This window comes from Mizuhopecten yessoensis, unplaced genomic scaffold (genome assembly GCF_002113885.1).
Source record: "Mizuhopecten yessoensis strain PY_sf001 unplaced genomic scaffold, ASM211388v2 scaffold9311, whole genome shotgun sequence".
Taxonomy (NCBI): domain Eukaryota; kingdom Metazoa; phylum Mollusca; class Bivalvia; order Pectinida; family Pectinidae; genus Mizuhopecten; species Mizuhopecten yessoensis.
The window spans coordinates 586,513-606,161 of record NW_018407984.1 but is presented as its reverse complement, the minus strand read 5'-3'; the positions used below and the strand labels follow the sequence as shown (position 1 = coordinate 606,161).

The following is a 19,649-nucleotide window of genomic DNA, read 5'->3' as shown; positions in this document are numbered from 1 at the left end:
GTAATCTGCGAACTCAAAATCAATGCAACCATGATGAAATATGACTATTAAAAAGACTTTTTCAAACGAAGACCCATGAAAAATAACCAAGTAGTATAATATATTCTACAAATCAATCGAAGTCTAATCTAAGAAATCTGAGTAATGTCAAAGGCAATTAATGTATAAAAGCGTTTTGTCGTTCGTTACGGAGTCGCATTAGGACAAGGAGGGACAGGGATCAAAAAGAAATTCAGAATTTGTCCCGGCGTAGTCCTTTTTGTGTCGCCTGCGAAAAGCTGGTGACACATAGGTATTGCTTTGTCGGCGTCGGCGTCGTCCGAACAGAGGTTTTCGTGCGATAACTTGAGTTTCCTTGAGCCGATCAAACTCAAACTTCATGCAGTGCTTCCTTACCAAAAGTGCTTGCTTTGGATTGCTTTTCAGGTCCGAAGGTCAAAGGTCAAGGTCACTGTTACTATAAATAGAAAATCTGTTTTCGTGCGATAACTTGAGTTGCCTTGGGCCGATCAAACTCAAACTTCATCCAGTGCTTCCTTACCAAAAATGCTTGCTTGGGATTGCTTTTCAGGTCCGAAGTTCAAAGGTCAAGGTCACTGTTACTATAAATAGAAAATCTGTTTTCGTGCGATAACTTGAGTTTCCTTTGGCCGATCAAACTCGAACATCATGCAGTGCTTCCTTACCAAAAGTGCTTGCTTGGGATTGGTTTTCAGGTCCGAAGGTCAAAGGTCAAGGTTACTGTTACTATAAATAGAAACTTCACTAAAACTGTATACTGGACGGCTTCGATCTACCACTTGACCCACCGTGTATACCTCTGAAATGCCGTCTTACTCCAAATGTTATTGACAACACTAGCTGTTTAACATCATAGTCCACAAGTTTATTCATTTATTTATGGGAAACCATCCGACAATTCATACAAATTAAACTTGGAATTGAGACAATGAGTATCCATAGCAAGTTCCTTAAAACTCAGAGTATTCTTCCCAGAATAACAGATTATATAACAAAATGATGCCATCCAAAAACATAATCTATAATTATTGCTTACTTTTAACATTATTTCTTGAAATGAAAAGTGTATCTATTTCTTCGTAATCTCCCAGCTTCCTGCGCAGGCGACACATCCACTTCCGTGGAATTATTGTTTTTTTACTGACTCTGATATTCTTTCAGTGACAAGCTATATATAATTTAATCCCATTATTATGTCACAATTGAATCAAGTCGTTCTAAAACCTCGAAGAGCATTATGAAGAGAGGCTAATAAACATATTTTAAGTACAGAAAACTGTACAAAATCTCAAAAGTTAAAAAAGCATAGGTTGCGATAGGTCGAGAAGATCAAAAATAATTTTCTTTCGTTACTTACTCATCAACGTGGCGACTTATGCGGAAAGCCTCTGCGGAACTTAAGATTTTCTTTTGTACCTTTTTTTTCTGCGGGACATTAAAGCGACCAAAATACATAAATGTACAAGTAAAATGCTTTACCAGGGGTAACATTTCGGAGCTTTTCTCTCTCTTTCTTTTCTGACTACTTTCGTTTCATAATGCCTTACAAAGCAATACCACGCTTTTAACTTTGGTTTTAAGTATTCTCCCAAGTGAGGAATAGTATTGGTTGTGTTCCATGACTGCGTAAAGCCTAAGATTTTATATTTGGTACTTAGTATCTTATGTTTGACGTTCACCATTAAATAGATGTCAATAATGGCAGGGTTATCGCTATCAGTATAGGACACACGGGTGGAGTGTCAAACTGCCGTGTCCAAGTTATGATATGTTAATGTCTTGGTACTTTAAAGAGTGCCTTGAGTGATCCCATCCTCCCTAGACTCGGTCTTTATAACCCCTTAGGTGTCGGGGACGTGATACTCCAGATAAACAAACAAACCAAACTCTTTTTTATCATTTTATTTATTTTCTGTTTAAATTTTATTGTTTTGTTCGTCGGTGAAACGGATACAGTAGTAACTTTCTCTTTTGGAAACGGTACCAATATATTATTATCAGAAAACGTGATATTGTCCTGACACAATTTTCCGCAGCTGAAGATATAACTGGATAAAACGGCTGTGTTTTGTAACGGATGACAACAATTCAGCGTTAGTTTCTTGACCAAGAATTAAAAATAAGAAGAAAAACCTTATTCTGCAGATTATCCCGCATTGGTCGCCTCATGCGATCATATAATGGGATACAGCATACCATGGCTTTCCATGAAAATGGTTTTGTGATAATGTAGGGTACTACAGTAATAGCATTCACACATTGATGCAAGAACATCCATTAATTCTTGTCTTTATATTTTTTGTGTATTCATTCATTTTCATAAAATGAGAAGTTCATAAAAACCTTGTTAGGAGTTCAGAGTTCTACGTATATACATATGTAATCTGCGTTAAAAGCAGAAAGGGGTTCTTTAAATATTTGTTTCGATTTGAAATTCTTTTGTGCTTCCATTCTCCAAATGATTGAACCATTTAAATGGAAATGTGCCAGATTCCATTATCTAGTGGTTAGTAATACAACTGACGACTTTCTCCTCCCCGGCGATTCCCTTCCCGAACAATTCCGTTTAAATTAGTTTTTCCTGCTGGAGTTATGAGAACATTCTACTCTAGAACTAACCCACAATGCACTTTAAAATTCGTTAATCTGACAGGTTCAATAAAACAGATTATAAAACAATTTTCCAATCCAATATATTACTGCTGTGTAAATGTTAAACGTATTCCGATCATTTAGAGGTGTTCCGAGGTCATCTCAGGTTGAACTCATTAGGTTACAAGCATGGTCGTCGGCGTCACAGAAACGTTTTGCAGGCAGTAACTTACTGAAGCAGTTAAAATCTCCTATGTGAAGTTAATTTAGCTGAAAATTTCTATCATCTTGAATTTTACATCTTTGCAAGTCATGAATTAACGTTAGCACAACGGTCTTTGATCTAGCTAGAATCATCTTTATATGGCGAAAATATGTTTAACGGTTTATTTGTAATGTATATATTTTCTTGTTTATTACAAAGGATTTTCCCCGTGCCGGGTAATGTGAAATTCAATACTAGAAAAAGTGCGTTTAATGGCGCGAATATTTGTAGGAACCCCGAGGATATGATTTAACCTAGGTCTACATATAATAGGCCATTATTTCTTTACCGTCGTATGCGACAAACGCTAGAATGAATCCGATTACTGATGCAAATGGCCGCTGTATGTGAAAGTGATTGGATGCAGCGTTACCGGTGAGGGATGGAAGTGCTCAAATGATCCGGTTAAATATGTAAAACTCTGTCTGTAATGGCCCATTGTTGTTTGATATGATTTTGAATGTTAAAAATCACACGGTTTAACCCCACGCCTTACTCCCTTCGTGTGTGTGGCGCCAAAACGGATCATCTCAAGGAACTTCGTAAATGGCTTATAATAAATAGGTAATTATATTTCACAATTATGACACCATGCATGGGGACCCCACTCGTCTTTGCAATTATTCACTAAATACCTAAAATACATACTTAATGCATTTAACTCAATGTTCAACATCATGCTTAAAATATTTACTACAAAATAAAATAAAGTTATGTTATACCTTTAAAGAAATGAAATTCTGACTGAATTCCTAAACATACAAAAAATCATTTAGCTACAGAAAGTACTTTAAAATGTCAGATGTATGCCTCGACTCTTTTTTTTTGCCAGTTGATTTCGTTTACTATTATTTTGAAACTTGTATATGTACAATAACTTTCCTCTAGTTTTGAATTCGCCCTTCCGTTTAAAAAAATAAACTTCATTTATTTTACAATAATTATGAAACAAGTTATTCAACTTAGAAATAATCACTCTTGTTTGTCCGGGTGTTAACGCGCGGTGTTCTTAATGTGGGAGGAAACAGAAGTACCCGGAGAAAACCCTCGTGATCGGGCAGGTGACCAAATACCTTTTCACTTCCGATCGGTAATTCGATCCCCGGTCGCCTTGGGGAAAGGCAAGTGCGCTATCCACTGCAGCACCCAGCCACCCAGAATTTATAATTTTATGCATTCAGCAATGTTCTATATATCCCAAATTTGCAGTCGAAAAATGCACGATTCACTTTTTTACAAAACATAGTTGAACACGGCGAGATTTTCGACAAAATAGAAAGAAAACACATCTTTCTACAATTTTTTCTTTTTTTTTCTTTTTCTATTTTTTTTCTTTTGAGTCGAGCATCAAATGTTTTAAAGATTTGCTTACGAGGAAACAAGAACAAAATTGATATCCGTTAAAACAAATGAATAGTCTCTGTTTCTTTGCGATCTGATATCGTTTATGTAAGACGACTACTGTGCACGTTATCTAAACTACATTTAAACGCAGGTCTAAACAAAACGTGTGTCACAAAAATGAATAAGGAATGACATATTTTGGAAGATTACACTGAGGAATTCCAGCTAAAAAATCATGAACATATTTCTTGTTTTGACGGAAAGTTTGAAAATAGCCTTAAACTGTCGAAGGTAGCCAATGTCTTCTATTGTCGCCTCTTTGTTACATGATCTAAATAAACGCATCTCTCCATAAACTCTCGTCAATATAGTCATGTAAAATTGCGCCGCATCTTTTCAGCTACAATCCGATCTGATCCTATTTTAAGTACCCTGAAATGCTGTATTTGATGGGTATTAAAGAAACAGGTACATACCGAATCACCGACTGTCGCCGACCGGGCCACTAAAACGTCATAAACTATTTATTGCCGAATATTCTGTATATATAAAATCATAATCAATTGTAAATAAATGGACCGGAAATACGAACAAGCCGAGAATGTATCCACTATTTAAAAGCTTGGTTATCCTACCAATATCCAGTAAGAAGGTTTTATTATATAAACAACTATCAAAACTCTTCTTTTTAAATTATTTTTCTTTTACTATTGTCGCTATATCCTTATCTAACTTTTGTTGATATCTAGCTTTTAAACTGTTTTGTTCATAACATTTCAACCTTCTTTATTGTGTATATTGGTATTGTAAGCTTGTTATACATTTGGTATCAGTGAGCCCGGTTATTGCTGAGGCATTTCTTGCCTGGGTTGTGTACGCTACTGGGGAGAGAGTAATCGCTGTGTCTAAATGACTGTTTAATGGTTAACTATGGAAAGCGGAGAGATCAAACGTTTGTTCCATCCCGTCCACTTGTGGCCTTTGTCACGGCGATAATTCGGATGAACATAGACTCTACATAAAAAAATGTATCGTGTCAAGATTAAGACCAATTTTATATCTCAGCTTTTTTAAAAATTCAGTTTTTGTCGTTTCGATTTGTGTGCAGACTTGGTGTGAAATGTTCCTTCACCTGTAGCGTGGAATTGCCAATTGTCAGTGGCGCTGAACATTTACGAACACACTCAAGACTCGTTTACGTTGGAGCATTGTTGTTTTGGTTTTATATGATATTTGTAGTCTATCCACCCATTTGCTTCACAATCTCGACCCGAACAATAATTATACGAGAGTGATTTATCTCACTTGCAAAAGTCGCCGGCAGCATACTAGGTCATTAAAACAAATAATTGCACAATACATAGAATGCAAAACAATCGGACAAATTATGCCAACCTACATTATAAAAAACAACTAAAAAACATATTTCCCCGGCTTCCATTTTCCATAAGTACCAAGAAAATGCAAAGGTTTTGCCATGTTTTCTGATGAAAAGAAACAGTTGCAATTGATTTCTGGAACAAAAGAAATAATTCAATGGATGACGATTGGAATTTCTAAGTCATGGCTAGGTGATGACTGGAGAGGATACGACTCTATATATTGGACAACGGAGAACGTAGACTGTTTGTCAGGCTGAGTGATTTCGGAAGATAGCATGATTATCAATCTGAACTAGTATCACTCATTTCCCTAGCTACCTATTTATCGACTTAAGCAAGTTTAGTTTATGTAATACACAATACAATCATGAGTAAACATAGACGAAGAGGATATAAAAAATAGAGTTCATACTTGATTCACTTATTGTATATAAATCTGTTGAACCTTAGCAAGTTTACATGCACTTGATATTTAACATACACTTATCAAGTCTACAGAAAAGATGATAAACTTCATCAAGACTGAAAGGCAGTTGAAGGAGAAGGGTTTTAAACCGAATCTTGTTAAGCATTTAAACGCTGTAGCGAAGTTATTGATTACGAAAGAAACATCTAAATAAAACGTTGTGTTTTGTGTGACAACGTTTTTGAAAGGAGATTCTTGCAACAAAGTCTCGATATTCCTATGAGTATTGACTGTTTAAATGTTATTGTTGATCTGTTTTTGTAATTGTTAGAAACTTAATTGATGCAATGCATATTACACAGTTAAGATACCTGCCTTTTCCTTCTCATTCATTTTGAAATTGAAATGGTTTTTTTTCCATTGGAATATAATGATTATGTGTTGTCCATGAGAACCTAACGTTCAATAGCTACACTTGTAGTTTATCCTCAAAACCTTCAAACTAAAACTACAACAGACTTATCGCCTTCATGTTCACATATTCTAATACACTTATGATCAGCTCAATATCATACTCTGTGACAAACGTAATGTCAATTATTTCAAGGCTGCTACTTTCCTTTCCGCTAAGGGTGACATACCAGCTTCGCCTATTTGTGGGGTTAACATAGCCAATAGATGCAGTTAATCCAGGTTTTATACCTAGAAGACTTGGTTTTAGATAACAGTAATAACGTGTTTTTAACCAGTCACCTCATCCCTTGATTTGACTGGGAACATCTTGACGGGAGCCACGTGTGCTATAGGAAACATTTCTTTGCATGGATCCCCGGCTTTCGACAAGAGAATTGTTCGGGTTTATGATGTCCTGTTTGCTTAGATGCCGGACCTTTCCTATTCCAGTTATCTGTTTGTAAAGAATTTATGTTGGTATCTTATGCTTGTAAGTTGACGCTGGGTAACATATTTGTTTTCGATAAAACGTGACTTGTTGATACCGTGGTTTTGCATGAACTTCATTAACTTTGTACTGCAATACATACATTTTTTATTTTACTTTCTCCGTTACTTTAAGCTCGAGTGTTCACGCTGTTGGTCTGTACAGTGTATATTTTTCTATATTGGGTAACGAAGTGGTGTATACGTCTAATTAACATTGAACTGTATTTGTCTATTTAATTGTCCCTGTGTGTTTACGTCTAATTAACGTTGAACTGTATTTGTCTATTTAGTTGTCCGTGTGTGTTTACACAGTGGTATATATTGGTAGGATTTTCGATATTATTTGCTCTCTGTCGACTGACACCGTGATGATTTTCATATCTTTTTACACTGCAGTTTTGATATAATTTCCAATATATTTTTTACATTACAATATGCTTGCGTATTGATGTTGAACTATACATAACTACATCATCTGTGTATTTTCTCCTTAGGCGTTGATTACATTTTATACTTTTTCTATATTACTTGGTCCTAATGTGTAAACGCTGAGATGTATTATATTTTTGTTTTGTTTGTGATTTTCCCTTTTTTTCTACTTATTCATTGACAGTTGTGTATATTTTATATCACATTATCCTTGTGCATTAATGCTTTGATATATACCTTTGTAACCAACTGTATATTTGTCCTCATCGTTGACGATATTGTATACTTTTTCCGTACTGCTTTGCTCGAATCTTTTGATATTTTATTTAATATATACACGTCGTACTGAGGACTTGAAAAGATAGTTGGCAGTTCATCATTGGTATTCATAACGCCCTCAGTTGACCCTAGTATTCCGGTGGTCCGGCAAGACTACATTAAAAGTGTCCACACCTTTTATACGAGTATTAATCCCCATATTGTAACACCCCAGAGGTAAATAAATATGTATGACACTAATTGGATGCATGACACCTTCTATTTACCGCTTTATTATGTATTCGGTCGCTACAGATTTGTCATATATGACCCGGAATATATTAAGACATTTGCTCTGGACAAAGCATGACAGAAGCCCTGTTGGGACTCTTTGTAGAATATCAGCTACCATTGTTAAACCATGGGGTGCTGCATGGTGCTGAACCTACCGCCGCCATGAGCTACAGTGTTTGGTGTGATGCTCAATCTATATCAGCAACTATAAGTATATATAATATCAAAACTAAAATATAACACACTCATAAAAATGATACATAGTATTACAAATGGGTACAATTATTACTAAACTAAGCGTGGACATGGTAACCTGGTAGTCATAAATGATCTGATCAGTAACAAATACTCATAAGTAAGGATTATTCTTTCTTCGTTTTCACATCAATGACTCAAACCCCATCAGTCGATTTGTTCATACCTGCATGAGAAAAGAGAGAGGGAGAGAAGACCACGCCCCCGGGTCTACTTGCTTATTAATGCCACAGAAAGTACTATAATTTAAAGAAGATTAAATAATTGTCTTGTTGTGATTATTTCTTCAGTATTTAATTATAATAAATGATATGTATTTGTGGCGGTTTATTACAAAACGTTGCGATATGGAAAAGAATTATTTGCAATCTTTATTTGCCAATTTTAACAGTTTACCAATGTTTTATTTCAACCCTGATGTCAAAAAAACTGCAATTTTTAATTGATCCAAAAGTTACTTAATAGAATATCGGATGTTAAATTAGAAGTTTGCTGTGATACGAGACAGTGAAGCAGTCATATTTGAGCAAAATTGCAGCAATATAATCAATGCACTATTATAATTATTGATTCTATGACAATCAATTACTTATCGGATCTTAAATGATTTTCTTTTTCGTTTCAAATTGACAGAGCGTTTCTGGACGATGTTAACACGACTCTTAGCCCAGCTAAAAAAAATAAAAGATCGTCATTAATCTGATATGATATAGCAACAAATGCCTGATGGTCTTTATAACATCAGCAAAACCTATTTTATTACATGTATTTTGTAAAGGCTTATTTCTTCTCTTACCACTTTAACGTATTGGAACCTCACTCTTGAGCTGCCTTAGACGGAACATTTGTCAGGGCATATAACGCAAGTAAACGTATTTATTTTAATAAAAAACTTTAATTATTTGAAAATATATTGTTGTATTAATTAATTTAATGTTGAAATGTTAACATAATGTTGAAATTTTTAAAATTTGATGTTAATACACAATGTTCTATTGTTAAATTATACTGTTATCATATTAAATTATAATGGAGAAATGATGAAATACCGCCGTAATATTTAAAATATATTGCAATGATGTATATTATGTGCATGAATTATGCGGAATGATAAAATGGTGTAATAATGGTATATAATGTTTCATGATAAAATCTAACGTTGTAATACAATTATAACGTTTTCAGATTTAAATAAAATGCAGTGATAAATTATTATGTTGTAAATGTAACAATACTCTGTTTTAGTGTTTAAATGTTTGATGTCAAATTTCGATGTTGTAATTTTTAATATATTGGTTATGTCAAATCGTTGTTCTAACTGTATTCGGTTGTTATGGTAAAATATCATGTTATGATAAATCAAAATGTTCTTATGTTAAAATAAAAGTTGTAATTATAAATTAACAAGTTATAATAATATATTACGATGTTGTATATCGAACACAATGGTTAATTATCATGTTACTGATAAAATGATAAAAGATCGCTATGATAATGTAATTGTAATGCTGAACATGCAATGTTCATTAGTTGATACGAAACGTTGTTGAACATATTATGTGATAAGTATGAACATCGCTGAGGGTCTTTCCTGACCATTATAGAATAGGAACTCGTTCAACTTGTAATAGTCATATCAAAGAGCAGATAGATAGTTGTCAGAATACCACGTTTACAAACCTTATGAGGGAAGGTCCACAATGTATAATGATATATATACAGACTTCTATAAAACGGTTATATATTATTGTCTTTAGATAATAATGTGTCAGAAATATTTGAATTTAACACCTTGCTAAATACAGGCATGCAATGTGTACCGCAAATAATATTAAATTAGGTTGTACAATCGCAGAAGTCTGCCTTTTTTTAAATACATGTGATAGTGTCTATACACAAGAAGGATTGAATTCTGAATTTACATTCAGTGCGGTTTTGATACTTTTAATGATTTCTTAAATACTGTAATTGTGCAAGTCTATGACAGGGCACGTGACGTCATCACTCACTGTGTGACGTCATCCTGTTAATATAAATATCTGTTTTGTCGTTTCGTATCGGCTTTGAGTTAAGATTTTGTCGTTGTGTGTTATACTTTGCCTTTATCTGTTGACACAAAAATATACTTTTAAAAAGTATGGTGGTTATTTTTAGAGCACACATTTATCATCTCCAGCCTTGAACTTATTATATTCAGCGTTCAAGATGATAGGTAGACTACGTGTGTCATGTATGAGTACAATATGTCAAGCGCTTGAGATCATTAAAGTCGAATCATGATTTCTAAACATACAATCGTTGAGAAAAGCCGGATGCGATTGCTTTTAAGTTTTGTTTTAACATTTTACCAGTTACATTAAACATGGTTAATTCATTTTAAAATCATCGCCTATATCATCAGCGCGCAATTGTACACATCGCGCAAAGAGTATAAAGAGAAAAACGCGAAAAACTCTTTTTTACTCTCAGTGATTGTATTAGTGATTTCATGTAATTTATAATTTGAAATGATACTTTTAATCACTATACCAGACGTGTTCTAAAGGCTTATTGTAGAATAAGATCTATATTTTACACGATGTGTGTTTGTCTGATTGATTTAATCATCTTTAACGCTATAGTTACGCCACATCTATCGTGCCGCCCCCTGGGTACTTCCATCGCTAAGTACACAGAGGCAGGGCGGCCATGTTTACCTGACCGACGAGTCTCCGGTAACGTTTACACGTCGGGATATACGTATTAATTTATTTATTAAGCCAGTTCTCTAACAATAAAACCAGTAAACCACCCCGATTGGAAACCGAGCGACTAAGTGCACCCCATTTCTAAAATGGCGCCTGGCTTTTGTGAGCGCGCGGTAGGATGACGGGATTATATTCAATGTCGTCTGCGCCATGCTAATAACATAATTAACACACCAAATAAAAAAGGGCCACTTGGGGGGATTTTTATACTGAATTTTACGCTTGTCATCTCAAAAGTTGCATTGAATCAACACATTCATTTTAAATCCCTATCGATGGGAATGTCAATGTAAATTAATTATTAAATCAGTCGCCAGGAGAGCGAACTGCGCCCTTATCCAATCAAAGCGGAAACATCTCTTACACCGGAAGTACGGAGATGGTTTATTCCACGGACGTGACTTAATATTTCCCGTTAGAGAACGCCTTATTTCTATAGGTGTAATCGAATGTTAAATACTCGTGAGGAAGGGGATAGACTGACGTATGTATCCAGTACAAGCGCTTTACGCTACGTTGCAGTCCGTAATTAGCACGGCACTATATATTATTATGTATATTTTACATAAATTGATAACCTCTATCACCCCCACATTCTTATATCGGTCCTTACTACTGTTACGAATTCAGCGTAAGAAACGCTAGCCGCACGAGACTCAGAAGCAAGGTAACAACTATACGTAAACACTTAAGGCTCGATCATACCTTCAATATTACGCTTGTGGTTCGTGTTAGAGTAATAAACTGACTATACATTACCATTTTAATACATTACTTGACTAGTCTATCAGGGTTGAACTCATTTGTGGTGAGTAATACGTCACAATAAGGAAGCATGCATCCTTAATGTACTGAAAAAAATGTAAATTTACGCGTTTTGGTTCCTCGAGTGATGCTTTTGTTATTGTGCCTTTGTTTCACGTGAACATTTTCGTGCAGATGACATAAACACGAAATCTGTGAAAATGTCATTGTTAACGGATATATGGGCCCTACCATGGTATGCAGTATTAACCCAAATAGAGTTCTTAATTCAGCAAGCTGTGATGTTAGATGACGTCAGATTGTTTTATAAATGTCGATTGCACAGACAGCAAAAGGTTGAAAATATTTATATTTATAACGTCATCATTTATATATTTATAATGTAAATATGGGTATTGATTTTCAATACTTTTCATGCCGGTATGAAGTTGCAATTCGGTCAAATACTCATTCTATACGAAGCTCTAGAGGCTTCATGCAATATGCATTCATACTAGCGTGAATGCCAACATCCTTTTTAATAAAAAGAAGTAAAAGATTGTCATGGATTGTGTCGTTATATTGTACTTGACTAGACAAAATTTGTTGGAACTATCATACCAATATATTTTTAATTAAGACATCATTCAGTGGAGTCTCTTGTTTGTAGTATTACTTGTCACTACCACTCGTTCTGTGTCGCGGGTGGTAGATCATAATCACAAGCACTATCCTAGTAGTCGACTGATCGATAGTATCTGTAGTAATCTAATCTGAATTTTTATACAGTTTCTCAAATGTTTTATAAGGGTTCATCAACGGCCCGTGCCTTAGTCGCATTAGTTAGTTGAGCCTACATGTATTTCATTGCCTACAATATTACAAATGGATTTGTCACGAGTGTATTACAACATGATCACCGTCCTGTTGTGTACTATATATTAGACACATTACGACAGGCAGTTCATATCTTAAATCATCTTAAGTATTCTAAAAGCATATGCTTACGATTTGTACAAATATTATTACTAGAGTATATTAACTGTCGTAATTGTAATGTCTAATAATAATAATATTTGTCTTCTTTCGTCATTTGTGTTTCTATGTTATTAAATGCATGATAAAAGGAACTGAATAGGAATGTTTATAAACAAAGAACTATGTACTTATACAAAGATGCTTTCTAATCATTATAGATTCTCCTACTAATTAAGAAGTATAGCTGGCTTTTATCTCAACCCTTTTTGAAGCTTTTTGTGCTTCTAGCATCGCTGAAAAATACCTGTTTATCGAAACACGCATGTCTACTATACTATTTACGAACAAGTCCAAACAATACTTTCTTGTTGTTTTTATTCATATATGAAATGATTGTGACAGGTTTATGAACAATATGTACAAGTATCTCCAATCTCACAGACATAACTCTCTCACATACAATATATAGTACACATACATCCATGACGTATTAAACACAAAAGATACTATATCTACTGCGCATGTGCATAACAAGCGCTTTGTGTGCTTACAACTGTTATGAAATACAAATCGACATTATAATGGACATATTTATGAAACATTTACATATACAAATACTCATACTAGTATTATATTTCCTTAGATTTATTTTTATATTCAAAATATTCCCAAAATAGTTTCAAGGTATTATTAATACGACAATGTTCAAAGCGTTATACTTAGTCAGAGACTTATCATAAATTATACTGAATTGTAAACGTCAAAACAGACTTATAAAATTAGCTTTCCTTAAAAAAATACAAAACTCTACAAAATAAGCTACATAAATATTGAAGATGGTGTCCACCTCCCAAGATTGTCTTTAATGATACGTAGCCAAATCATGAGCATACGTCATCAGTTTATGAGCGAACGTCATATGTTTCCAACATAACAACTGTCACTGGAGAGCAACACAATGCGATAAACATGGACGTTCATGAGGCAACTTCACTTCACAGAGAATGACAAATACATTTCAGATGTCCATGTCATTATGAACAGTCCGAGAGTCTAGTCAATGTTGGTCTGTTCCTTGGACACCTCGACTCTATACTCGTCTGCTGTATGATATCGTGTGTGGAGCTACGAAACATTCATGTTTGGTATGAAGACTTTCTTCATAACGCAATAAGGAGCACACAGAAAGTAACATTTCACATTTGTTCCATTTCCTGCAATCCCTCAAATCGAGTCTTGTAATACGTGCATCCCCATCTATGCGTTCAAGTAAGTCACGTGCATCGTAATCACTTACGCAGGCAGTACGTTTAGACAGTTAAACTCAATGTTATAGTAATTCCTATTTCATTGGGTCAAAGGTCAAAAGGTGGCCGTCATCTTTCCAGCGTCGGCAACATGCATCAAACTCAGGGCGGCGGAATGTTCACGAGAGCGCATGCGTAGAGCTGCAAGACTATCATCTATGGAACATCGATCGGTCATACTTGGTACTGTAAGTTAAAATAAGGCAAACGTAATCAATAATTAAATACTTCCAAATATCCATGAAGCGTTTGTTGAAGTTATTGATAACAATAACTGTAAGTGTGATTATCGTATTATCATCATGTGATTCTCATTGCGAGGTTATTACGATTTAACTGACAATACGTGTTGGTGTAAATTTTCACAGCTTCGGCATTATACATACTTAACACCTTATGAGGACTCAGTTATACGAATGGAGGGATATTGTACAGAAATACGGCCAGTGCGTACTTATTGATAAGGATACATGCGCTGCGGCTAGTTAAAACTGAGGATTGCAACCGAAATACTGCACGAGGATACAGACGAGATTTGTAAATATACATAGTTATCTAGCGAACATTTTTAAAATCGAAAAAAGGCTTTTCAATGACCGTTTCGGCAAGGGAAAAAATTGACCTTTACGTCTCTCAAATATCCATCAAGTAGATGTGATACATTTAATTACACAAAACTGGAAAAGAAAATATGACTTACCTGTTATGTGGGGTGGGTAATGAATCGACGTTTTGCTGACGTCACTGTAGGGCGAGTGGTAGTGGTTGGTTGTGGGTGGATAACTCGAAATGGATGACGTCGTTGATGACGTCACTGGTGTTGCCCAAGTGTTAGTAAAGGTATTTTCTGTGTTTACCATTGACGTCAATGAATGCATCTGCAAAAAAATGGAGGAGACATTTTAAAAATCAACGGATGATTGAGAAGTGTTAGATGTTAGATAATACCCCTTTTCATTTGTTTTTGCTACATTCTCGTTGGTTGAATAATAATCACGTGGAGGTCGGTAATTGTTTATATTAACTCGGGATGACTATTTTTAGAAACATCAGGTTAACATAACGTCACTTCAATTTTAGCATTGCTATGCCGTCTGCCAAATACGTTATAGTTTCTTGACGAGTTGCTTGCGCTTTGCATTATTTAATGATAAATACGTTATAATTTTACATCTAACATTTCATTTCGTCTAATAATATATTCAAATTCCAAACAACTGAAATGAATAACAGAAGTACATGACATTCGAAATATTAATAAAAAGGTCGGTGTTTAGCGAAATTAATTTAATCATTTAACTTGATGTAAGAATCGTGGTTTTCTAACTTACTTGTGACGAGTGAGACAGGTAATTATCCATAATACCAGCATACGAGTTCTCGTGTTTGATTGGCTGACTCATTGACTGTAAAGACTGGGGTACTGTTGATCTGTGAAACAGGCCCTCTAAAAGTGGAACGAAAAAAACGTTTGAATATTTTATAGAAATATATATACAGATGTTGGCAAAACAATAGNCCCCAACCCCCAACCCCTTAATATATTTATAAAAATACCACTTATATTAATAACACCATATTCAGAATATTCTTTCATGCATTTGTTTTGCATTGTTAATTCTACTCCAATCATATTTCATAAAAATTATATCAAGAATAGATTAGAGCATAGAGTTAACTGATGCTTGTGTTTGTGAATGAGTCTTCTTTACCTGTCCCCGAAGGCAGTGAGTATCCCGTTGGCTCGTGGAAGACGTACGATGAATTAGCGACACCTTGCGGCACCTGTAGAAAGCTATTCAGGGCGGTAATCTGATTACTACCCATCTGTTTTCTAAATCTAGCTCTTCTGTTGCTGAACCACACTTGAACACGAGCTTCGGTCAGTTTTGTTCTCTGAGCTAGTTCTTCTCGTGTATATATATCCGGATAGTGCGTGCGTTCGAAAGCTCTTTCTAATTCGTCCAATTGCTCCGCCGTGAAAGTAGTTCTGCTGCGTCTCTGTTTCCGTTTGACTGAGAGACCAGGTTCTGAGTCGCAGTCAGATCCTTCTGCAATAAGAAAACAAAGGCGAATATTAAACACAAATGTATTTAAGAATCGAAGGTATTTAATATGGCTAAAAAACTAACGCGATGAAACCTGATTTAGTCGACACCTGTTTTTCCGACCAAATGTTTCAGTCCGATTTTGATGCCGGTAAAGAGAGTTTATACTGCGTCGAAACTTCAAAAAAGGACAATAGCAGGTACCCGTTTTACGAATTGGCTTCCCCATATCGAATAACGCATTTCGTGTGTTGAAAGTGTGTGATTAATTACTTGGTATGTTCCTTCTCATAATAAATAAAGCTCATGTATACCTATCCACCAACATATCGATGGTGTCACTTCCGGTTAGACTGAGGTTTGTTCCGGTTCCGGTTGTATTTGCGTTATAACATTAGTCTGTACAGTAAAGTTGTTAAAATACGAATACGTTTGAACTTATTTCAAGTAGAATATTCCCGATGATAACCTAATATTGATCTACAATGTTATTGTTTGAATCCCCTGCCTCCTTACGTTGTTCCCGGTAGCTATCCTTATAATCTCCGTTGTATTTTCAAGTGCTATGCAAGAATTAACTTTGTTACTGAAAATAATCTATGACCACAGACCAAATGAACCCGTCACAACCTACTCGTTGTTAGTGTGGTCACCTCGCGCTTCATTTTACAGCAATACTCGGTATGTGTACGTAGCTATCCGACACACCGTGTACTACCACAGATATACTCAATCTTACGGTATAATATAAGATATCAAAACCACAGCGGTCTCAACCACATTCCACGGAGACTTTTTATCACAAAGCGGTGTGCTATTTCGGGCATGACTTTTCAAGTATTTATTATAGATTTAAGCTGTATTTTTATCATTATCCTGCATAATGCATCCCCGTCAAACATCCCGAGTATGTATCAATATTGTAAACAGCAACAACACACAAACAGATTTAATCCATGTATCTGTCGGTTTGTCGCGTGAGCAGAGTCCCAATAAGCTTGTAGGCTGTCTGTGTCGACTCTCAATGTGAAAATCATAACATACCTAACATAGCTAACGGTTTCATCACAGAACACAGCCTTACGTCAGTGGTTACGTGAATTAGTGCGTCGGTTATAGTTTTATACCAACTATCAACACATGGAAATGTATTACAAATTACTGTTAATTTGACAGAAACAGACTCTACCCCTGTCCAACCCCATATCCGGTCTTTTTTTTCATTTGATAAGTGTTGTACGTCTTTGCAACAGTTATAGCCATGTGACATGTGTTCAAAATTGATTGATCCACAAGGGTTCAATTAAAGGCGCCAAGATTTGGACACGGAGGTTTGGTATCATTCCCGTTGTGCGGACATTCTTGTAAGTCTACCAAATACAAACTAGATTGGGATGACAAGAGGATGGTTATTTTATACCATGATACATAAATAGAAGTGAATATCTGACAGATGGACAATGTTGAAGGCTTACAATGAAGTATAATGATACTGTTACAATGTGTGCTGGTATAAATCATATCTGGATATATCTACTTGTGTGTGGGTGGTTTTTGTTTGTTTGTTTGTTGGGGGGGGGGGGGGGGGGTAATTGCATTGAATCTGCATGGACATGTTGTTTCAATCTGACTAATTAAGCATAGTTATACATTTTCTTCTTTAGAAATGCTGATTTAATATGAAAAGCTAATGCAATTTTGTCATGAATTTTATAATTCTGAAGTGATTTTATCAACTTGTGAGGCCCAATCTGTTTTTCGAAAGGGAATCTATGGCAGATCTTTGAGATTATATTTTTTCTACTTTTACCTTTTCGGGGTTATTAAGGACAAAGACTGAAGAGATTAAATCTTTCGACGCGGAAGGCTCTGCCAAATTCGCAGCAGGAAACCGTCTATCGAAAGGCCACATAGTCTGCGCCTAGCAGGCCACGATTCTGCCACACATTCATAATTTGCTTTGGCCAATCATTGAGAGAGAAATTATTATCTCACTCTAATAAATGGCGTATAGCAATTCTATGCTGTATTCATAACGTGTGTACGGCCCATTGCACCAAAATAATATTGAAATTATAGAAATTTTCCGAGTTATAAGTGAAAAACTTGCAAGGATTCGAGTGCATTTCACCTTCCGTTGTTGTAGCGTAGTAATATCTTACACGCCGTCGTTGACTCACAGATCAATATGACTGGTTTGTATTTATATAATATATATATATCATAATCAATATAATCAGGCCTCAGTGCCTGGGATTAAGCGGGTACACTGTGACAGTATAGAACTTCTCATGGTCGCCAGAAAAATCGAAATTTAACACGAAGCGTGAAAGGGTTATTGAGGTGAAAGTCACCTGGCTAGGGAGGTTGAGGTCAAAAAATCCAAATTAAAACGGCAAATGGCTAACAATGAAATCGACAAATTGCATATCTGAATTTACAGGTGTGACTTTATGGGAATTAATCAACGATTCAATCGAGTTCATCAGGCCGCTTTCTGTCCAGGTTTGATAGTATTGTGGTAGGGCCGTGTAGATGTCAGTGTCTGTGTCCCGGCGTACCCCACGCTGGTCCCAAACAGCTGGACACTACGTCATTACCTGGCCAAGCCTCATCAGAAAGGATAAATATCCATGGGGATGGTTACCGTTCCTTTGAAATTCGATTCCAAATTTTGCGGTTCAACAAAAATAAATACATTCTGAGATTGTGTACTACTAAAGGAAAAGTCATTTGGGAAAGTTGAAAACTACCGTGTCGTATGAAATGTAAACTAAATCTCGGCATGAAATTTTGTATTTTTTTTGTTATGGCTGTAGAAAATCCCCCGTCGCACCATCACAATAGAGCTGTCACGGCAGATAGTCCAATTCAGCTTTTACAGAACATTAATTTTCTATTTTGACCCTTGACTTTATTAATTTCATGATCACTTCATGAATTTCGACATTTGATATGTGGAATTAGATTGAGATGTTAAACTATCAAGCGACATGTGGGAAAACTTCAATAGACATAATCTGTGTCCTCGTGTAATGGGTGTCGGACGGTTACGGTGCGTACTCCAAACATCCACGTCAATTTCATGGAATGTGTATCACCATAAAACAGGGTTCAGTAACAGAGGAGTAAGTTACCTATAAATCGTTACATTAATACACCTTATTGTTGTTGTAGTTAAATAAGTTATTGACGAGAGTCGAGTAAACATTGATTTTTTTTTTTTGAATTTGAAAGAAAACACAACACTCATATCATATGTATTATCGTATATTCAAAATGAGATAATTAATTGACGCAGGCCTTTGGCCTGTATGGGCCTGTATACCCATATCAATCATTTAAATAGTTCTCAAACCCGTTCCTGATAGTATACACATGTATCAGAATTTTCGCGAATCACCATACTATTTGTTTGTTCATTACTAGAATGTTTTCTTATTAAAATTTGATATCCGCTAGTAAAATATCAACATGTACCGTTCTTTAAGATAATGTTAAACGTTTCTAGGCTTTCGGTATAGTATTGACAAAATATTATTTTTCATAACCAATGAAAATTTCACGTAATTTAAATCCGTATCACGTTCATATCGCATGATCATCTACAGTGGCGGATCCAGAGACTTATCTGGGG

The 19,649-nt window shown here is 35.4% G+C and overlaps 1 protein-coding gene across 1 annotated transcript in view; it reads right to left on the bottom strand.

Annotated features, from left to right (window-relative positions):
- Positions 1 to 13,015: 13,015 nt before the first annotated feature.
- The window catches only part of LOC110457813 (paired box protein Pax-3-like), a 19,235-nt gene continuing 12,601 nt past the window's right edge, over positions 13,016 to 19,649 (bottom strand). Inside the window, exons 3-6 of the mRNA XM_021509239.1 lie at positions 15,677 to 16,015; positions 15,296 to 15,411; positions 14,665 to 14,842; positions 13,016 to 14,150 (exon numbers count right to left, since the gene is read on the bottom strand). Of these exons, the coding sequence (XP_021364914.1) occupies positions 14,020 to 14,150; positions 14,665 to 14,842; positions 15,296 to 15,411; positions 15,677 to 16,015 (764 nt within the window). The 3' untranslated portion in view covers positions 13,016 to 14,019. The remainder of the gene's footprint in view (positions 14,151 to 14,664; positions 14,843 to 15,295; positions 15,412 to 15,676; positions 16,016 to 19,649) is intronic.